Below are 21,443 nucleotides of genomic sequence, written 5' to 3'. Positions count from 1 at the left end.
ATGACAATTTAAAACAATATCAGAATATTTACAGGCGTTTTTTACCGGTTATTAACCTTAACAACTTTCAACCGGAAGGTCAACACCCTTTAGTTTTGACACTTGGGTGTGGTAGATGAAATCTGAGGTAGAAAGATTTGCATGTGCCCCGGGATACACCTCCCTCCGCCCCATCTTGGAATGCCTAGCAGCCGGAAAACAAAGAAACTTGTTGTACATCAAAAAAACCCCACAAGACTTCTGAGTGTGTTCATGTGTGCATGTGTTCAAGCCTGGGAGTGGCCAGACTGGTAGTTTTCCTTAGACCGTGATCCTCACCTGCACTGGCAGCTTTTAGCAGTCGACATGTACTGACGTTTTGTGGACGAGCGACATAATTCAGTGGAAGCTGAACAAACAGCGCGCTGAGAGAAGACGATACATGAACACAGCAAAATAACGACCCAACACAGCTGAGTAAGTAAGTTTATTCTATGGTTTGAATAATGAATCTAGATACTAGTGAGTGGGAGTTAACTGTGACAGCAAGTTTTTTTTTTTCGATAATCAATCGTAGAAGGTTTCTTGGCAATATAATTGTTTGGTCACAAGAAATTACCCTTGTACATCATGTAGAGTATTTATACCATCTGTGTGTAGATATGAGGTTCTCAGTACTGTCAGCTTTAAAAATACTAATATAGTTTACTGTTAGTATTAATTTAAAGTTTAAATGCCATCCCAGTGCTGAATGCAGTCTTTTGAAATACAACACTGTCTCGTGGTATCGGAGTGAGCTCTCAATGGGCCTCATGTTTGTGTGCCCTGGTACGTGGATGTGGTTTGTACATGTTTGCATATAACTCCAATTATAAAAGTCTAGGTAGAATGTAGTCTGACAGGACTGGCAAGGTGTGGCCGAGCTGCAGTGGAGAGGTGCCAGTGAAATGAAAGTTTACCTGAGCGAGGGCAAAGCCATTATCAATTTAGTCCGATCTTCTGATCTGAGAGGATCAAGTGGAAAAATGTGGAAATTCACTAAGATAGATGCGTAGATGACTTTATTAATGAATCTGTTGTAGGAGCCATACAGTAAGAGACAGATGTCAAAAATGACATGAATGAAGACAGTAAAAAAATACTAAATACTTAAAAATGTTTTTTAAATACAAAAACAAAGCCAACAGCCCCGAAGCAGTTAAAAAAAAAGTAATGCATAAAAACAAAGTCTGATTAATGTATACATACAGAACAAGTTGTATAATAGTCTCAAGTATGGAGGTTGCACAGTGCAAGAAATTGAAGGAATTACATTGATGGCAGCCGTCAGGATTGACCCTGCTTTTCCCCCTTTTTCAGAGTTTAATTTGTGTTTCAGCATCTCAAATCTTTGCCTCAGGTCACACATGACTCACCACCTGCCCTTGCTTTTGGTCAGTTTGAGGAGCTTCCTACCAAATAGGGAGTGTTATCTTGACCTCTTCTCATCCCTTCATCTCTTGTCAGCAATGAGTGAACACCCCAGAGGCAGTAGCTACCACGGGTCCTCCACCCCAGAGCTGAGGCTCGTTCTTCTGGGGAACCTTGGATGTGGAAAGACGTCATCCGCAGACACCATCCTTGGCCAACTGTCCCGCGTCTCTCCTGCTGCCGCCAGGAGCTGCCAGCAGCGTCAGAACATCATTGAGGGCAGGAGTGTGACCCTGGTGGAGGCGCCCAGATGGTACTGGAGCGGCGGCAGGATGGAGGACAGTGTCAGGAAGGAGACGGAGCGAGCGATGACTCTGGTGGCACCAGGTCCACATGCTATTTTGCTGCTGGTTCCAGTTTGCCAGTTCACAGAGGTTGGTTTCGTCTCTGTTTGTTGCTTCAGTTGTGCTTGAGCCTTTGTGACAGTGTGGAAGAATACAAATTCCCCCAGGCCCAATTCTGTCGCTGATCCCGACGAGTTTTATTCACTGTGATCTTCAGTGGGAACAGAAGATCACACCCAGGCGGTACAATTCTGTCTGACGGTCAACATTTAGAACAAGGTTTCATACCATTACAAAACAATAGGTGTTGGTCTGAGGGACAACAAGGATGAACACAGCTCAGGAGAAACTGATTAAGTTACCACTAATCCCTTCACCTTCTCTGCCAGTATGGACTCTGTCTTCATTGGACGGAGGTGGTTCGGGTAAATTATATTCACACATAAACAAGGCAGCTTTTCTCTCTTTTCTTTGATAATTAAACCAGGAGTTTCTGTTATTGAATGTAGGGAGTAGTTTGTCTCAGCACAGAGCTTGATGTCATGAGAAGAGCAGGGACTTAATCAGGATTTATAAAGAAAATATCAGGAGAAAATATTTCTTTCTACAACAGTTGTTTGTTGCATGTCTTGTTTTTAAATTTCATCCCCTTGAATCACTGACGACATCTGGAGTTGGAAGAACTTATCTCTTTGGAATGAAATCAGTTTAAACTTCAAATTCAATCAGTATAATGAACAAAATGAAGCCAGTAAACAATATAAATCTTGTTTATCATGTTGTCAAGGCTTAGCAGTGAATTTATCAATTAAATTCAATCAATAACCTTTTGTTCCCAGATGGAGGGTTGTGTACCGGCGGAGCTGGAGGAGGTGTTCGGGGCTGAGTCACTGGATCACACCCTGGTCCTGTTGACATGTGGGGACTACTTGATGGGAAAAACAGTGGAGGTATTAGAGATGTGCGCCTGGCCTCTTTCAAGATATCTTTATTCTAGTGTTTCTATACTTATCGTTACCCAGTGGTCCTGTGTCAAATCTCTGAAAAAGCAGCACAGAAATGTACCTCTGGCTAAATCTTACTGCACGATCATTGCACTGTAAGTAAACTACATCACTAGCCCCTTTTCTTGACAGCGTGATACCTTAACTCTCCTTCACACATGCCTGCAGTATTTCCCCATTATTCACTGTGTTGAATCTGGACCGATCAGCCTCTGATTTTAGAGGCAGGAGGGAGGGGAACCCTTGCACGTCTGAATTCACACGGACTGTTTTCCACAGGAGTACCTGCAGAAAGAACACCCAGGCCTGCGGCAGATAATCGAGCGCTGTGGGGGAAGGCACCATGTCTTCAACAATCGTCGGCGACAGGACAGGGAGCAGGTCCTTGAGCTGCTGGAGAAGGTGAGACAGAACGATAAACAGAACTGCGTCGATGCAATGCAGAAGTCTTTGTTTTTGTGTGTACTTGAAACATCTGATCCAGTGGATTTTGTGATTTTGTGAAGCACCTTTTAGCCGTTCAGTTTTATTGCAAACTGTATGTGTTGGAATTTTCACTGTTTTTGTCGGAGCGCCCTGTTTCTCAAACTCAGTCACCCCCAGCTGTGGTCAGGACCGGTTTGGGTGTTAATGATTAAGTTAATATCTTAATAAAACTTTCACTGACACAATGCAAGGAACATTTTAATATAATTTTGTACCTGCAATTTACTTCATAATATGTATTGTGACAGGTGGACAATATGGTGCAGCAGAACGGGGTATACCACAGGAAAACCGTCCAGGAGCGAGAGCTGGAGAAACGAGTGACAGAGAGACGACGGGAACTTATGGAAAGTTACAGATCTCAAAAGGAAGAAAGAAAAGAGGTCGCGTTAACGCGCACCACGAACACAGAAACACAGAGGAGTGTAAACAGAGGAGAGGAGTTCAGCTCCACCGTGGAGAGGGCGACAAGACCAGTGAGAGATGAGATGGAGGGAAGAGTAGGAAGTAGTCTAGGGTCTAATGGGCTTCATTCAACTCCAGCACCAGAACGACAGTCATATTCATCACAGCTGCATGATGACAGGCAGGTGAAGAGGACGCCCAGTTTCGAACTGAATGCAGGTAATCTTCAATCAATACCATTTTTTTTGCTTCCACCTTTGTTCTTTATATCATATTTAAAAAAGGGAAAAAGAACAAGAGAAGAGTCATATTTATTGTTTTACCATTATAGATGGAGCTGTACTCTCACAAATGTCAACTCCGAAAATGACCACTACTTGTAAGTCACAGGACCTGACTAACATTATGTTACGTAACAGTTCACTTTTATGATGTTTGATGTTTAGAAATTCTTTTTATTTCTTTATTTCACTTTCAGTTCATCACAGAATCAACAGCTTTGAAGAGAGATCCCCTGAGCCATCTCCAACTTCTTCTCCTCCTTTGCCCGTCTTCTCCTCCTCCCCTTCCTCTCCAACCTTTGCTGCCTCTTCTTCCTCATTCCCCCCATCCTCCTCCCCCTCCTCAACAACCACATTCCCCTCATCCTCCTCATCATCCACATTCCCCTCATCCACATTCCAATCATCCTCATCATCATCATCTACATTCCCCTCATCCTCCTCATCATCCACATTCCAGTCATCCTCATCATCATCATCTACATTCCCCTCATCCTCCTCATCCTCCAAATTCCCCTCATCCTCCCCATCATCCTCTTCATCATCCACATTCCCCTCATCCTCCCCATCATCCTCTTCATCATCCACACTCCCATCATCCTCCTCATCATCCACATTCCCCTCATCCTCTTCCTCATCATCCACATCCCAGTCATCCTACTCTTCCTCCTCATTCCCTCTGTCCTTCTCGCGCTCCTCATCCTCACCGGAGCTGCGTCTGGTGCTCCTCGGGCGATCTGGATCAGGGAAGAGTGCAGCTGGCAACAGCATCCTTGGGCAAGAGGCGTTTCAGTCGCACTCGGACAGTCTCACGTCCATCACTCTGGAGTGTGAGAAAAAGAAAGCGCTGGTTGAAGGAAGAAGGGTTAGTGTTTTAAAAGTTTTTAAGATGTTGTTTGGCTTGCATATTTAAATTTTCCGATTCCACCAAATTCCAAAATCGAATCTGTGACACCATCTTTTCGTCTTGTGTCATGGAAGGACTCCCATGATGTGTTTTCATATTGCTGCATGTGTCTCCTCTCTTACCTGCAGGTGGCGGTGGTGGATACCCCTGACTGGTTCAACTCAGAGCGTGCCCCTGAAGAGGTGCGAGCTCAGATCTCCTCCTGTGTTGCTTTGTCCAGTCCTGGTCCCCACGCCTTCCTCCTGTGCGTCCCCTTGGACCAGCCTGCAAAGACCGAGCTCCAGGCACTCAGGGCCCTCGAGACTGTTTTTGGCCCAGAAGCGGTGCAGAGACATGCTCTGGTCCTATTTACTTACGCAGATCGACTGAGGGCAAGTGGCAAGGCCGGAAATGAGAGCGTGGAGGCATACATTGCCGGTCAGCGGGGGGATTTGTTAAACCTTGTGGAGAAATGCCGGGACAGGTTTCACGTGATGGAGAGTGGAGGAGGTGAGACGGAGAGGAGGAGTGTTGCGGAGCTGCTGGAGAAGGTGGAGCAGACAGTGAAGGAGGCTGGAGGACAGTGTTATTCTTCTCCTGCATTTCAGGAGGCGGAGAACCGAGTGAGGCAGAGACAGGTGGAGATAGCAAGGGAGAAAAGGGGCACAAACCAAGAGCAAGCAAAATCAAGAGATGTTGGCGGGCTCAGCACTGAGAGGCAACTCTATCCCTACATGCAGCCTGTGGCTGAGGCAGAGGAGGAAGTGAGAGAAGATGAGATTGGGGAAACGAGGGATGAGGCAGAGATGAGTGTCAGCACCATGGACATCGAGAGCCTTCCTCCTATTACGGTTTCGAGCTTGTCCCCTTCACTCCTTAGTTCCGTTATGGAGAAAATGCAGTCTAGTGCAAAATTGATCCCCAAACTGTTGACGGACGGCTCTGTGTGGGTTGGTGACGGAGCAAAGAAGGTGAAAGGTAGTCCAGTGTGGGGCACAGTTGGCAGTCGAGCACAAAATGTCCAGAAGATGGTGGTTGATAGTTCAGTTTGGGGAAAGATGGGAGCTAGTGCCAAACAAGCATCCAAACTATTAGGAGATAGAGTTCCCAAGGTGGTGGTTGATAGTTCTTCATGGGTGGGGTCCGGAGCAAAGGCAGCAGCAGCAAGTCCCATGTGGGGAAAAGTTGGTTCAGGGGCCAGAACCGGGGCAAAGAATTTGACGCAGAGTCCCATGTGGGCAAAAGTAGGATCTGGGGCCAAGACTGGAGCTCAACTGGTGGCTCAAAATTCTGTACGAGTTGGTGCTGGAATTGGTGCCGGTGCAAAGAAGGTGGCACAGAGTCCGGTGTGGGAGAAGGTCGGCTCTGGGGCCAAATCAGGGGCCAAAATGGTGGCTGCCAGCCCAGTGTGGGAGAAAATTGGGACTACTGCTAAACAGGTGCCCATGGTCGTCATCGCGGGTGCAGTGCTGGGTCTCCTGCTCGGTTTGTTATTGGGGGGCGCCATCGGCGGAGCTGTAGGTGCAGCCGCTGGATCTGCGGTTACTGAAGTGGGCAGACGAAAACTCGGCAACAAAAGCACATTAGGAAAGACAGAGGACCCTGCGAAAACTTTGGAGAGGAGAGTGAACGACAGCGTGGACTCGATAGTAAAACAAGGAGGGAAGGTACTGAAAACTGAATGAACGACTGAACAGAGTATGTTTTTTAAAGAGCTTAACAAAGTTCAAAGCATATTTGTTTTGAATTGGTACCATGAGAATGTATAATTTAAAATCAGTGTCTTTATGCCTGTCTTTGTTTCTTCACAGAAAAGGCAAGAGGTTGATTTGAAAATGTCAAATTGGACGAACTGTTTCGTAAACAAATGTCTTGAGATTGTTTCCAACTTCAGTTTTCCCCCAGTATTTGTCTACGTTTTATTCCAGTAGTTGACTTTTTCACTACTGCTACACTTTTCTCAAAGACAAAACCCCCCTACAGTAACTAATGTTGAGCAATATATGAAATTGAATGTCTATATTTGGACACAATTTACTTGGCTAAAAAGTATGTCGTTTTTGTTTTATATACAATTTACGGTGTTGTGTCAAATGCTCTAAGAAAATAATAATGCAGTTATCTTAAACCAACTATGTCATTTCTTGCCATCACTTACTGTGAGCAACAGATTCAGAATATAAACGTGACTTTAATGAGCCCGTCAGAAAGTTGTATTACACAGATTATACTGTACAGCACATCAGTCACTGATCAGTAAAATGATTGATTTTGAAAGTAACAGTTTAATTCAACACATCATTTGTTCAATGTAAGTTTTTAGAAATAATTATAGATTAAAATATCTTCACTATTAATCCTTCCCTGACTTGTTTTTGCATTTACAAAACGTTGCAGCTTAATGAACCTCTGCATCAGAAAGCCGTGTCCTCACATTTCGCAAGCTAAAGCTACACTAAAGACCGAGAACCCTCCAGCTGTATCACTGCGATTCCCCCACGAGACGTGCACATTTAATCTGTGCGCGAGTGGTGAAACGGAGCCACTGGTGTTTCTGTGCACACTTGGGTGTAACTGATGGTGAGAGAGGCACAGCAGAGGGTCAGAGGAGAAGGGGTGGAGGCCAGGCAATTATCTCTCAGTCCCAGACTGGTCTACTGTATCAGAGGAGGGAGAGAAGGAAAAGAGGCCAGTGGTCTCAACTAACATTAAGGTTTCATTTTGATCAATGTTATGCATGAAGATCTTTTTCTTTTTTTTTAAAGGGAACAACTTGGATTTTCCTCTAAATGGCCGGCGCATATTAATTAATTTAAGCGTCACTATGGTTTATAAGGTGTGGACAATAGGAATAGAAATGAGAGCAAATATAAGATGGTTGTTGTTGTTGTTGTTGTTGTTGTTGGTAACACCTGTCATTTTCTTACTTTCAGAATGTTCTGTTCACTCGAGGCAAAGAAAAATATGTGTATTAAAAAGTAGAAACAATTACACCCACCCCAAAGCTGTGTGACGCTGCTTCACATGATCGGTGTAGGTGCATGTGTTGCCAGTCTTGGCTAATTCCTGTAGATCTGGTACAGAAGTGTGTTGTTCTGTTTGTTATGAATAAACACACGGCACAACCATCCAGCAGTCGAATTTGCATCAGTGAAGCAAAGCAAAATGTTCCGGTTTTTCACACTTTGATAAGTCTTTTTTTCACAGCAGACATCTTTGACTTGTCTTAGCAGGAAAATAAATAACCTGTAATAATTAATTTTTTGGGAGGTCACTCGAAGACCGCAGAAACACCACATCATCACTTTTTAAGCTTGTATGATAAACTGGTTTGCTCTTGTTTGTATTCAGCAGCTATGGAGCAAAGTAGCATTTATATGCAGTCATGTTTCTGACCAGCTGGCAAATTTGAAGTCCAACATTCACTGTTTTAGGTCTTTTCATGGCCTCTACTAGCTCCTGCTCTGTTTCAGTCTGCGGTTTGTTGTTGAGCAGCTGAAGCTCAAAAGCTCCATGAACTGAGAGGAGCTGAACTTGTTAGATCTTCATTGTAAAAAAACAAACAGATTACAGCTGCTTTAGTGAGCTCTCAGGTCCTCCCAGTGCCCCAGTAATCCATGACAGGGAGCCACACAGCACCGATACCAAGCTGGCTCACCTAAAAGGAATGCAGCCATGTTTGATGCCACACCTGTGCTTTTTCCTGCTGTGGCACGCTGAACTGTCTGCTGGGAGCAAGAAAAACATATTGGTTTATCCTGTAATACATCACACCACGACATTGGCCAGACTTTTGAGAGTTTGTCAATTGTGCTGCTACAAAAAAAGCTGCTGTGCGTCAGTCCTTCTTCATATTTTGTGTGACCCCGGCACCCGTCTGTAATCCTCTGTGTGGTTTCAGAGCGAGGCAGGGAGAGGTCAGACCAGCCTGGCACAGCAGAGCGGCCAGAAACAGGGTTGTGAAAGCAGCTCTTCCTGTTGTGAGCATCCTGGTGACTCTTTTTTGTTTTTCCCCACTCCCTTCTTCCAATGCGACGGTTGCCACCCCACGTGCAAAAAAACTCATCAAACGCACCCACACGTACACCTCCACCACCCCTCCTCCAGGAAACTCGTTGGCCGTCAATGGGACAGCACTAAGGGCGCTTCCTGGCCGCTTGACAGAGTCAAACATGCAGGCGGAGAGATGGCTGCACCATCGCACAGCTGCAATTTGCTCCCCAACTTTTCTCGTATACAATCCCCCACGATGTGGTACCCCGTCTTTAACCACAGCCCACATCCACCCTGACCTTCCACACCACAACACCTATGTGTTACTGTTGCATCAGTCTTTGGCTGATTCTTTACCACATCCACTCGATCACTTGCACACACACACACACACACGCACACGCACACACAGTTTCTTTTCGAGGGCTGGTATTGTCACAGTAATGTCAGGGAATATTTTATCAAGCTTTGGGTGGTTCAAATCAATTTAAAGAAATATTCTTTTAATCATTTTTTTAAACACGTGTTGTTTATGCCGCCCTTGATAATAGTACTTCAATCGACCTGTCATCCTGGTGGACTTGGCAACTCAGCCCATAGCATATTTTATGTGTTGAGTTATGAACATATGGACACAAAATGAACATTCAAAATCAGTTAAAGAGAGGTACATTTCTATCCAATTTCCATTGCATTTATAAGCCTAATCTAATAGCATTGCACTCTTGTAACTGACATCTGATATTATTGTGATCATCTCACGCTGAGGTGATCAATACTTACTGAACATTGTGAAGATACACAAACTCAACTGAAAGCAGCGAAACATTTGGATGGTGTTGAGATATCGTGCTGACGAAGGGCCATCTTTGGAGTGCAGTAAGAGGATGTCAAATAAGGAACAGCAAACTAAAATACTCTTTATTTCTGTCTGGTACAAGTGTGTCACAATGTCAGGGCGGGACCCTCGGCCCTCATGCTCCGCTGACAGTAAGACAGCAGGAATGTTAAAAACTGCAACTTTCATCGATGAATGAATGAATGTCATGCATTTCTCCACAAGAAGTGCCACTCTTAGTAACCATAAGTAAAATATTAGATTTTTTAACCCTTTTTAGATATTTTATATTTTCCATTACTTTTGGTCAAAATTGGCTGAAAAGATCCTCAATTTCTTGGTAGAGAAATTGAGGATCCCTATTAGGATTTTATTATTAAAACATATCATCACACTGCTACATGACATCAGCCTGAGATATAATATAATCATGTTTCCAGGATCCTGTTTTGCATAATTCATCCATGTTATGGGTTTGAAATTGTTTGACGCTGTGGTGTAATGTTTAACAGTGGAACATTATCTTGAAGAAAAGAAAACACACACGAGGTCTGATGTGATTTATGTCTCTCAGGCTGCACCAGAGCACATTTACTTCAACACAGAGCCTCAGAATCATGATTTGGAAAGGACATAGAGACAGTTACAACTACAGAATATCTCCTACTTATTCACATGACTTGGGAGTTGATCTTGAAGCACCGTGTGGCCGAGCAGAGAGCCACAGTGAGACCACGGTCTGTCCCGTCTCGTCTGTCAGTATGGCATTTAAACTCTCGGTGGCTGCTCGCCTCTTTGGTTGCTTCTCTTCGGCGTCACCGCTCATCGTTTGTGGATGCCACCATCCTTATCTGACCCTTGACCTTTCCCAGAATTCCTCGGGTCACCAACGACGTCTTAGCCCCAAAGCTTTCCTCGCTGTCCGTGTCACCATAGCAACTGGATGTTGCTGGGGAATCGGCAAGTGCAATGACTGAGTCAGTTGAGTCTCTGTCCCTGCGGGCGGCCGCCATGACCGCCGAAGATGGCGGGGCGGCGCGTGACTGAAAAATGGAGTTCGGTTTGCCACAGTCCGACTCTGCTGAGGCACCTCCATCCTCGGCCTCTTCCTCAGCCGAGTCTCTGCTCTTGTCCTCAGCCTGGTCATTGAGCAGAGTGACCAAGAAGTTGATGTACTTCACAGCCAGACGGAGGATTTCATTCTTACTGAGCTTCTTGTCGGGCGGATGTGTGGGGATGAGTTTCCTGAGCTCAGAAAAAGCCCCGTTCACGTTCTGCTGTCGCCAGCGCTCACGACTGTTGGTGAAGACACGACGGGCGAGTTTCTGAGGTGGGCCTGTTGGAAACAAGATGGCCCTCGAGGATCAATATATATACCGTCTGTATTTTTCCTAGTGTCAATAGATCTCAGCAAAACAACAAATCCTACTGTGAATTGATCCTACGGTACTAACAAGTAGCCAAAGCCTGACAGCCTGGTTTCTATTGAAAACACACTAATGAGCCACACTGGCACATCAGTTTGCATTACTACTATGAACAAGGACACAGTCCATTCAATCAGTCCCACACACTGTGCACTAAGTACTGCTGTAAATACAAATGTGTAGTAATCCACAGCTGAACATTTTTTTTACCATTTGTTAAAACCCACTGGTATTAGGAAATGAATGAACCACTTTAAGTTTATGTTTGAGATCTGTATCTATATTTTTTTCCACAAAACTTGATGAAACATTTTTGAAAATGCTGTTCAAAAATGCAATTGCCAACCTTATTCTGTACTTTAAATATGACACTTTATTCTCCATGCCGTGGGAAGTACTTCCACTGCAACTGTGGCTGAATCAAAGCGTGATTCTGTGTTGAGAAGCAGAGAAACTCACATTCACTGATCTCCATCTCAAAGTGTGACGAGGGTCTCCTCTTGATACGGCTGTTGTTGATGATGCCAAAGTTTCCTCCCGAGGAACCCAGGTAAGAACTGGAGATTAAAAAAAAAAGAAGGTGATTACATGATTGCATGCACAATCAACAATGAAAAATAAAATGCAGCTAGATAGTTTAGAAATAGTTCACAAACGTGTTTGGTCGTTTCCAGCGTCTCTTGTGTTAAATAATGCCAAATAGAGTGGATGGAGAAAGAGGGGAGACGGTGGAAGCCATTAACTGAGGTGTGATTATGTTGTTGGTGTTGATTGAGTGTGCGTGCACAGTTTTAGCCCAGACTCATTAGGCCTGGTCACTGGCTGATTCTTCTTCAGGGGGATGAAATAGACCAATGCTTCCTGCTACAAACAAACCAGGGAGAAGTGGGAAGGCGATTTTATTCCCAGACCTCCATGACAGATGGGGAAGCCACGTAGCTGATGGTCTTTTGTTACAGAGAGAAAGTGTGTGGAGAATCCTTTTTGGAGTAGAGAAAAGATGAACAGTAGGAGGGCTTTGATAAAGTGTTCAAATGAATGCCTTTCTTCATGAGTGTAAACTATGAGTTGCCAACTCTTCAAACCCAAAAAGAGATTTAAGTGCTCTGCTCTGTCGCCATTTGTCAGTTCAATTACTAAACTTAGCAGCAATTAAACCTGGATATGTGTTTTCAAAACGATCGCGTGTACAGATTGACAGGTTTTTGATACTACACACACAAAGGAGACCATTGAGTAATACGACTTCACGCTCAGTAACCAAATGTTGTGATGAGCAGATGCAGCGTGAGAAATGCGAGGTCCCTTTGCAACAGCACACATCCTGCTGTCAATTCCACATAACCGTGCAATGCAGCGGCTATTAATCACAGTGGGAAGTCATGAAATCCCAGCAGTTGAGGTTTCAAGTGAAACAGAAATGTGGCATTGTGGCCAACGAAGCGGCTCCACCATCACTGGTGACATCTCAGGAAGCCACGTCGTCGTCAGTTTTACAGTTGCCACACATCTGTGTTTGTATTCAAATTAAAAAGGAGGTGAATGAGTATTAAATTACAGTGAACAAACAGAAGTGCATCATCCACCATTATTCGACTGGTCATTAACAGTATCATTTTATACACCACCAGGTACAATACCATCAGTAGAGACGGCTGTGGCTCAGGAGGTCAAACGGGTTGTCCACTAATCGGAAGGTACCAAATGCCCTTGGGTAAGATACCCAACGGCTGTGCCATTAGTGTGTGAATGGTAGAGAGGCGCTGTATGAATGTGTGAGTGAATGGGTGAACATGACTCGCAGGTTTAAGCACTTTGAGTGGTCATGGAGACTAGAAAAGTGCTATTTGAATACAGTCAATTTACCATTAAGCACTGTCTGCTAATATTGTGGGTTCCAAATCCTGGGGTCAGAACCCCTCCTACAGGGGTCACGAGATGGTTAACTGGATGAGAAAGTGTGAAAAACCATTTAATTATATTGATATATATATATAATGTTTTATGACTTTCTTTTCAATCTCCCCAATTTACACTGCACCTTTTTTGTTCCAGTATTAACTGTTACATTTGAAGTGGCCATGGGATAAAAACACTGGGTAACACTGTCAAAATGGATGAATAGAACGAACACCAAATCTCACCTGGTGAAGAAGGGGTGCGCAGGCAGGTACTGCTGAGGCAACAGGAGCCCCGGGGAGGGAGCTGAGGGGCCTCCAGGACCGCCAGAGATCCCGGGACCCCCAGGGCTTGCCATAGTCAAACAGGTCTGCTGGCTGCGGCGAATGTCCCCATGATGCCCATGTAGGAGGCTGGGAATTGGATGGAGGGCGGTCAAAGGGGTGTGTGGCAGCGGCAGAGGGGGTTTGCTGTGAGCGAGACTGATGACTGGAATGTGGGGAGGAAGAGGAGATGATGAGGAGGACATGGTGAAAGCTGGGGTGGAGGTTGGAGGTGGGACCAGACACGGGGAAGTCTTGGCTGGTGCTGGGAGGAGCGGAGGTGGAGAAGAAAGAGTTGGGGACCTGTTGGCTGAAGTAGCCGGGGCCTTGGTGGTCGTCAGAGCCCCCCCTTGCCTCTGCCGCTGCCCTTGCTTGGTCTCCATGACGATGGGATCACAGGCAGCAGCTTTATCCGCGTGGTGATTGGTTAACACCGTCGTTGAGGTGATGGAGGACTGGACGGAGTCGGTGGCGGGGACATCTGTTTGCCCTGTCTTGTTAGCAGGACACGGGCTGCCGACAGCGTCCAAAGAAGCTGAAGTGTGGTTCTGGGAGGGGCTGTGCTGCTCCACAGACCGACAGGTTGGGGAGGAGGAAGAGGAGGAGGAGGAGGAGGAGGGGGGACGAGGTAGGCTGGGGGGTGAGGCAGGTGGGGTGGTGGGGTTCTGCTTTTCCTTCATGGTGGTGAAGTCCCGGAGGGAATCCCACACTTGTGTTCCTCTCAGCTGCCCAGTGTGTGTGTGCTGTGAGTGTGCGTCTCTGTGGCGTCTCTATGTGTGTATGAGAGTAACCGACACATTCACGTGTACAACCTGCAGCTTGTCCTACAAAACCCTTTTTTAAATCTCTCCAAGAGAAATCTATGTGTCTTTTCTGTAAAGGCGACTGATTATCCTTATAATTCCTCTTCCTTCCACTCCCCTGTCAGAATTTGCAATAATTTTAGTTTTCAATCCATTAATCTAGATTATGGATTGTGCCCCTAATAGAGCTCCAGCCCGCCTCTGATCCAGCCCTATTACCCATCATTCCCACCTCTGATGGCTGCTGTCTGACTGTAGCTGTCTCTGAAGTGTGAGTGAGACTGTATTCACACCCTTTCTTGACTATCATTGAAGGCGCCACTGACACAAAACGTGTTTATTTCTGTGTTGCAGTCACGAATGCGGAGCCACTTCTGTGGTATCGTCTCTGGGTGCAGCCTGGAGCCAAGGTGGGGTTTTTTCTCTCTAATTTGAACTGGATGACTGTATTTTCCGTACAGTACATCCTGAGCAGCAGATTCTACTTTTCAGACGAGTCTCCAGTGGCTGCTCGTAACGGGTCTGTCTGTCGTTATGTCTGTCGTCTGTCTGTGTGTATTTTGAGGGTGAGAGTCAAAATCCTTTAAAGCATTTAGAACATCCCAGACCAGTGAAGATTGGATTGATATCAGGGAGTCTGTTGAACAAAAAATGAAATAAAATGAGCTCACTCAGGATATTATATACGTATATTTTTGGTATATATATTCTGCAGAGGCATACAAATTGGAAAATGTGCCCAAAGGTCAAGACAAGCACATCAGCAAGTTTGAACTACAATGTGATGAGTAGTTGTCGGGGAGTCCTCAGTGACAGCTGGTCTACGGTTTAAATCTGAATTCTGTTGATGAAAATGTACAGATTGTTCTCATACTGCCGCTCTGATTGGATGTTAAAAAATAAGAAATCAAGAGGCTGGTTCTGTTTCTTTAAACATGTAGACATACTCTGCTCCGCAAAGTGTCAAAGTCTTAGGATTTATCAGGTTGTGCAATCGAATCGGTTCCTCTTTTGTCTTTTCTAGCTGTCAAGACTTTGGATGTTCCGTTTTTTTTTCTTCACGATGATCATGTGTAGGTGCGTCATTCGTAAGCATTTGTTTTGTTTAAAATCTGATTTTTGGCAGCAGTTTTATATCATTGTCTTATAAATATCTTGGATAATAGAGCATTTAGAGAAACTAATAAAATTATAGATGAATATTCAAAATAAGTAGTATAGAAATATTTTAACAGAAAGGATAAGCTGCTGCAAAAATTTCTAATAATGTTGTTGTGGCAGCAAAAAACAATAACAGTTATATATTTATATGTTGGTGTGGTATCAATAATATGGCATTTAATGCAAGTCAAGCCTGTATCGTCCGGCAGGTTAGCTCAAATTAAATATTTTTGATAAATGTGGTGCAACCAATTTTTAATTTAAAGTAATCTCTATTAATGACTGATAATAAATGATTTGATGGCAGTGTTGATTTTATATCTGTCCAGAATTTTTTTTCTTTTTGTTACATTAATACATTGATTATTGCCTTAAAATGTGCAATTGTATATTTACAATACAATATGTTTCTTTTTTTTGCAGAACAATTGTCCAACCTACATGATTTTGTATAAAATTTCTCAATAAACTAGAATATTTTACTAAATACACAAACACATGTACAATAGACGACATATGGCACATATAACAGAAACTTCAATATGATGTTTTTCATTATTTATAGCATTGTTGTTTAAAATAATTGTTTAATGCTGCAAACTACTCTTGTACTAAAACACGAGTTGTGTAAAATAAAAGGAAATATTTAGTAGTCTTGAATACTCACAGATACATCATGACATCCATGTGGCTCATCTGCTTGTCCTGCAAAATCCGTCAGAGTTCAAGTGATCTGTGGAGGCACGACGTCCTCCTCCTCTTCCTCCTCCTCCTTCAGGTGGCTCACACTCCACTGACGCCTGTCACTGTCTGTCTGTCTCTCTGTCTGTCAATCTCTGAGTTCAGAATTGGAGCCAAACCGTCTGACACCACTCAAAATAACTCCTCATACTTAGACGAGTCCCTCTGAAAATTGATAATCAGGAGTAAAATAATAATAAAAGTCTCAAATCTTCACAGAGAAATGTAGGCAGAATAAAACGCACCGGAGGTCCCACTGTACATATTTGTTTTTTTTCTTGTGAAGTTGCTCCTTTGAACGAAGACACAGTCATAGCATGAGGACGGACGGTGCGGGGGTCTTCCATCCCTCCATATGTCATTCTCACCTCCGTCACTTTCTCTCTCTCTCTCTCATTTTCACCGCTCTGTGTATCCCCCACTCTCTTCTGCCAAGAAGACACAATGCTCTAGTTGGTTGCCAGTCGGAGAGCTCTGGTACGGGCAAATGTGAGGTGGGAGAGAGAGGGAGAGAGAAGGGGGGAGAGAGGGAGACAGGGAGAGAGAGGGAACCATGTTGCAAGGAGAGTTTTCCGCTCTCTGCTGGACAAGAGGATGTGCTCGTACAATATGGTGGCTGCTGATAAGAGCCTCAAAAGCTGCCTGTGGCCTGTAGATAAGGAACCTCCACCTTCCCTCCTCCTACCCCCCCTCCACCACCAATACAAGCACACACACACACACACACACACACACTTCTCATAACACATCACTAACTCACACACACAAGCACGTTCATGCATATACTCATCCACACACACACACACACACACACACACACACACACACACACACAAACACACACATCACACCCCGCTGGTCAGTCCCAGACTTTGATGGGACCTGGACTGTTTCCAAGAAAACATCTGCAGCTGCACATAATCACAATATAATAAATAGACAATGATGTACTGTACTGTACTGTACATGCATGCGTATGCTCATCCGTGCTCGCGTGCATAGACACACATGCAATTGAGCGTGCACATGTAGACAATGCCACGAGTAACACAAGTGGTCGGGGAATCACAGAGTGTAACATCTTTGTTTGAAATGATTAAAGTTTGTTTGCATATGTTGTTTAAAAGCAACAAAAATGAATCCCCACACGCTGTGTATTTGTAGCAGCGTTACATAAATGAATAGAGATTATTTTATTCACCAGTTTTCAGACAAATTGATGAAATGACCAGAGAGTGCCTGGTTCCAGCTTTTATTGGTCCCACCTACTCAACTAATCGATTAGTTAGTCCATACAAATTTACTGGCAAATATTTGGTGATTGATCATCTAAGTCATTTTCGAAGCAAAGGAGCAAAACCCATATTTGGTCTGACTTCTCAAATGTGATGATTTTATTTTTTTCTATGTCATTATGACAGTAGATTAAATATATTTATAAATTGCCGTAAATACAAGCAATAGAACTATATCACTTTGGGCTCTGGGAAATGTTCGCTATCATCCAGCACTTTGAAGGCCAGATGTAATGATTAATCACTGAAATGACGAGAAAATGCAGATTTATCAATGGTGACAGATGACAATAATAATCTCCCATAGCATGTTAGTAACAACATTATGCAAACACATATGGTGTGTATTTGTTGGACACATTTTGGGACCATGGCCGGGGTCTTTCTCTTATGACATCAGAGCCCACCTGTGTCACCGATGACCAAGCCACAAGTCGTCATCATGGTAACTCTCCTCTCCGAGTGCTCCCAAACTTCCTTCCTGAATCCGTCTCTCACCCATTCTCCCCTGTGCTCACCCAATCCTATTTACTTATCCTCTGTGTGTGTGTGTGTGTGTGTGTGTGTGTGTGTGTGTGTGTGTGTGTGTCTCTCAACCTCAAGGTCAGCAACTCTTTTACATTCCCTCAGTCATTTCCTTCTTAGACAGACTGAAACACAAACATTATAAGGACTTTACAGTTACATGGCCTTTAAGGTCCTGGGAAAGGGGAGCGGTTTGCTGAACAACTCTCAACAAATCTGTCATCAACTTCCTCATTATCACCATCATCATCGTCATCATAATCATCATCGACATCATTATGATCATTTTTGATATGTTGGTATAAAACAATGAACTGCCCCGTTGTGAACACGCTGACATTAATGATCGGAGCACAGACAGCGTCGTCTGTTGGTCTGTCACACTCTTCTGCGTCCTGCAGCTGTGGTTCCAGTTGATCACACTCTGTGAGCGAGAACAACGTTGTGCATGCTGCATGAATTTGCCTGAAACATATAAAAAGCTACATAAGGGACAGAAAGAGAAATCCTTTGGGATTAGCTCTTTCTTTTTCTTTATCTGCTCCTGTTAAAAGTAAATTGATATAATACATGTCATGTCGTATTATCAGTTATTGAAGGGGTTCATTAGAACATATATAACTAACTTGAATTGTATGCTTTTAAATCTAATAAAGACAAATAACACGTTTTTTATCAGGACAGAATGAGAAAATGAGCTCTTTACTCTTTAGGCTTTATTATTTTGTATGATTTTTAATGGGGAAGATTGAATTCCAAAGAGAAAAGGACAAAACTCAGAACAAATTAGATTGTGCGGTAGTTTTATTCCTGTTATAGTTTTATTTTCTGTTGTCACATTTAAAATTTTTACTTTTTTTGAACTGATTTTTTGATTCTATTGTTTTCAGTGGTTTACAATCGAAAAAGATGTCAATTAAGTCAAATAACATATATATAATATATATATAGATAGATAGATTGAGCTGCAAAAATAAAAATAAAGACCATACCATGCACATGGGTTGAAGACAGATTATTACCAAACTGAACCTGGAGATGCACAAGGTTTTCAACTTCGTAAGGAGCTGATGGAGCCGTAATTCTTCTTGCATTGTGAGGAGAGTCAGATGAGAACGTGTTGGCAGTTGGACATCACACACATCAGTGTATATGTTTTGGATTTCCCGCCTGTCTTACTGTAAAACCCTGACTTCTCAGCTGACAGTCAATGTTTTCTCGGCAGCTCTCTGCAAAGACAAATCGTTGACTGTCTCTCTCTTTCATTTAAGGCACTGTGTGAACAACCCAAACTGTAAATGGGGAATAATAATAGAAACACACTATAACAGACCGTTTCCGCTTCTCCCCTGTTTGAGGAAGAAATCAAGAGAGGATTGTTTTAAGCTCAGAGCCGCGCTGTAACGCCCTCCTCCTCCTGGCTACCTCAAAATACCCCACTCAATAAACTGAGTCACAAAGGGGGAGCCTTTGGCCTTTGTGTGTGTGTGTGTGTGTGTGTGTGTGTGTGTGTGCGTGTGTGGTAAATGGTCTGTATTTATAGTGCTTTTCTTTGCTTTTTTAGCGTGCAACAGCTAACAGGCTCAGAGACTTTAAATATATCAAGTACACAAACACATACATACATATTTATGTGAATCACAATATATGTATATATTGTGATTCGCACAACATTTTGATGTCTAAGAATACTCAAGAGCTAGAAATTAAACTTGAGTGTGTCAAACAGTACAGGGTGTTGGAAGTTTTGAGAACATGGATTTGATTCTTATAGACTCATTGAAATTTTGTCAACACCCAGAGTCTCGAATGCTCGGACGTACAGACGCTCAGCTCAGACGTGAATGACCAAATGGCCCAGGGTGTTGGGAGACATCTCTGAAGTTTGGAGGCTGTGGATTCAAACCTCAGCTCCTTTTTAGAGTCCGCCACTCCAAGATGAAACAGTCAAGGAGTGTTGATGCTCTGCCTGGAAGTTCTAAGGATGTGGGTTTGATACTTTGATACTATCAGTGAAGCCCAGCATCCAAAGGGAACCCAGCACGTATTTCTATATCTTCTTGATCACGTTCAGCACTTAGTACTTATGTTAAGGTCGCTTACTGAAGTGGAGCTTTAGTGTTGTCCCTCAGGTGTAGGTCACTTCGGATGAAAGCATCTGCCAAAATCTCCATCCATCATCTATACCGTCTATCATTTATTTTAGTGTCGCCGGGGGGCTGGATTTTATCCCAGCTGACATTGGGCAAGAACCATAATCTACTAAATGAACATCAGGCTGTATTGAAGAAGTCTCAAAACCATAGCGATTTGTATCATAAACTCCTCAGGAACATGTTTACTGGCGTTATGAATCATCTGAGGAGTAGGGTAATTTTCATAGAGACTTCGATAATAAACAGACTTCTTTTTTCAACCAGTGGACTCGCCCTTCGCTGGTCATTCAAGAGTACACCGATTTCTGGCTTCACTTTCTGGACCCAGAGGCTATACGTCCATTTTTATATACAGGCTATGATTAACACCAACAGTCAATTTAGAGTTAATTCAACCCCACTCTCCATAGAAACATACACTGAGCACATTCACACACACACATGCCCAAGAAAAACAGGTACACACTCCCCCAAAGTGGGCTCCATGGCCACGTTTCCTCCACGTCATGTAAACAGTATTGTGTGCCGGGTGATAGGGATCACTGGAACCTAATTGTTTGAGGCAGTGCATTTCATGGAGAAAGTGACAAACAATGCTGCGAGCGCTGGCCGGGGCAGACGCTCCCTCTGCTCCACACACACACACACACACACACACACACACACACACACACACACACACACACACACTGACTGTCCTGGAGACCAGCCATCGAGCCGCAGCACGGGCAACGAGAGGGGCTTCAGATCACGGCGAAGTTTCAGGGCAAAACGTGAGGATGGGTTTTACGTTGCCAGCCTTGAATCTGATCAAAGCAGTGACACGACTTAATCTGGGCGTGTACTTCATCAGCAGTCAGCAGGTGTTGAATTAAACTGCGAGTGTTAAAGGGATTACTGGGAAAACTGTTCAGGAGCATGTTGTAATATGATTAAAACCCCATAAACCTGATCAAAATCATTTATTCTAAATGTTTTGTAAAATATTAGTAGAACATCAGAGTCTTGTAGATTAAAACGAATAAAAACAAACAGGTTTGGAAACCAGAGTGTTTTCCTGACGTGGAACGCATAAGACGATTAAGAGAATAAGCACCACTGAGGAACAACATGGTTGCACCAGTAAATAAAGGAAACATTGAGTTGAGGAGATTACTGTGTTTGTGAGTCAAGATGAGCATTATTGCAACTACACTGTTACCCTGTTAAAAAGCAGGTTTCTTCAAAAAATATTTAATTAGATATAATAATAGAGTGTCACATTTGGACAAAAATATTGTTTCTACTATGAAATGTACCAAATAATTTAAAATTAAAAGGGACTTTCATGGAACCATATGCAAATATTGAAAATGATGAACACAAAGTCAAAAGAGCGCTGTGAGAATCATACTGGACAATTTAGAAAAAAATGTAATCAAAGTTGATGCAGAACAACCAGCAAGGAGGTGTCTTTTTTCTTCCACATATCCTTTCGACTTTGATGT

At 43.5% G+C, this 21,443-nt stretch overlaps 3 protein-coding genes across 3 annotated transcripts; 2 read left to right on the top strand and 1 right to left on the bottom strand.

The window, feature by feature from the left end:
• Positions 1 to 207: 207 nt before the first annotated feature.
• LOC118312353 (GTPase IMAP family member 7) lies at positions 208 to 4,303 on the top strand (the record flags this gene model as incomplete). The annotated part of the gene is made up of 7 exons (XM_047333906.1): positions 208 to 460; positions 1,486 to 1,823; positions 2,573 to 2,683; positions 3,017 to 3,139; positions 3,472 to 3,847; positions 3,960 to 4,007; positions 4,107 to 4,303. Coding segments are annotated over exons 2-7 (1,191 nt in total), but the record flags the coding sequence as incomplete, so codon positions are not given.
• Positions 4,304 to 4,489: 186 nt separating this feature from the next.
• LOC124850486 (immune-associated nucleotide-binding protein 13) lies at positions 4,490 to 7,922 on the top strand (the record flags this gene model as incomplete). Its single annotated transcript, XM_047334047.1, has 2 exons — positions 4,490 to 4,774; positions 4,945 to 7,922. Coding segments are annotated over 2 exons (1,821 nt in total), but the record flags the coding sequence as incomplete, so codon positions are not given.
• A 2,259-nt stretch (positions 7,923 to 10,181) lies between these two features.
• On the bottom strand, positions 10,182 to 16,573 carry lyl1 (LYL1 basic helix-loop-helix family member). The gene is made up of 4 exons (XM_035637753.2): positions 15,907 to 16,573; positions 13,198 to 14,715; positions 11,513 to 11,610; positions 10,182 to 10,962 (listed from the first exon to the last, which is right to left on the bottom strand). The coding sequence occupies exons 2-4, from the start codon at positions 13,953 to 13,955 to the stop codon at positions 10,442 to 10,444; spliced, it is 1,377 nt and encodes a 458-aa protein (XP_035493646.2). The 5' UTR covers positions 13,956 to 14,715; positions 15,907 to 16,573; the 3' UTR covers positions 10,182 to 10,441.
• Between the last annotated feature and the right edge of the window lie 4,870 nt (positions 16,574 to 21,443).

The sequence above is a fragment of the Scophthalmus maximus genome, chromosome 8 (assembly GCF_022379125.1).
Source record: "Scophthalmus maximus strain ysfricsl-2021 chromosome 8, ASM2237912v1, whole genome shotgun sequence".
Lineage (NCBI taxonomy): Eukaryota > Metazoa > Chordata > Actinopteri > Pleuronectiformes > Scophthalmidae > Scophthalmus > Scophthalmus maximus.
This window is presented reverse-complemented; position numbering and strand designations above follow the sequence as displayed.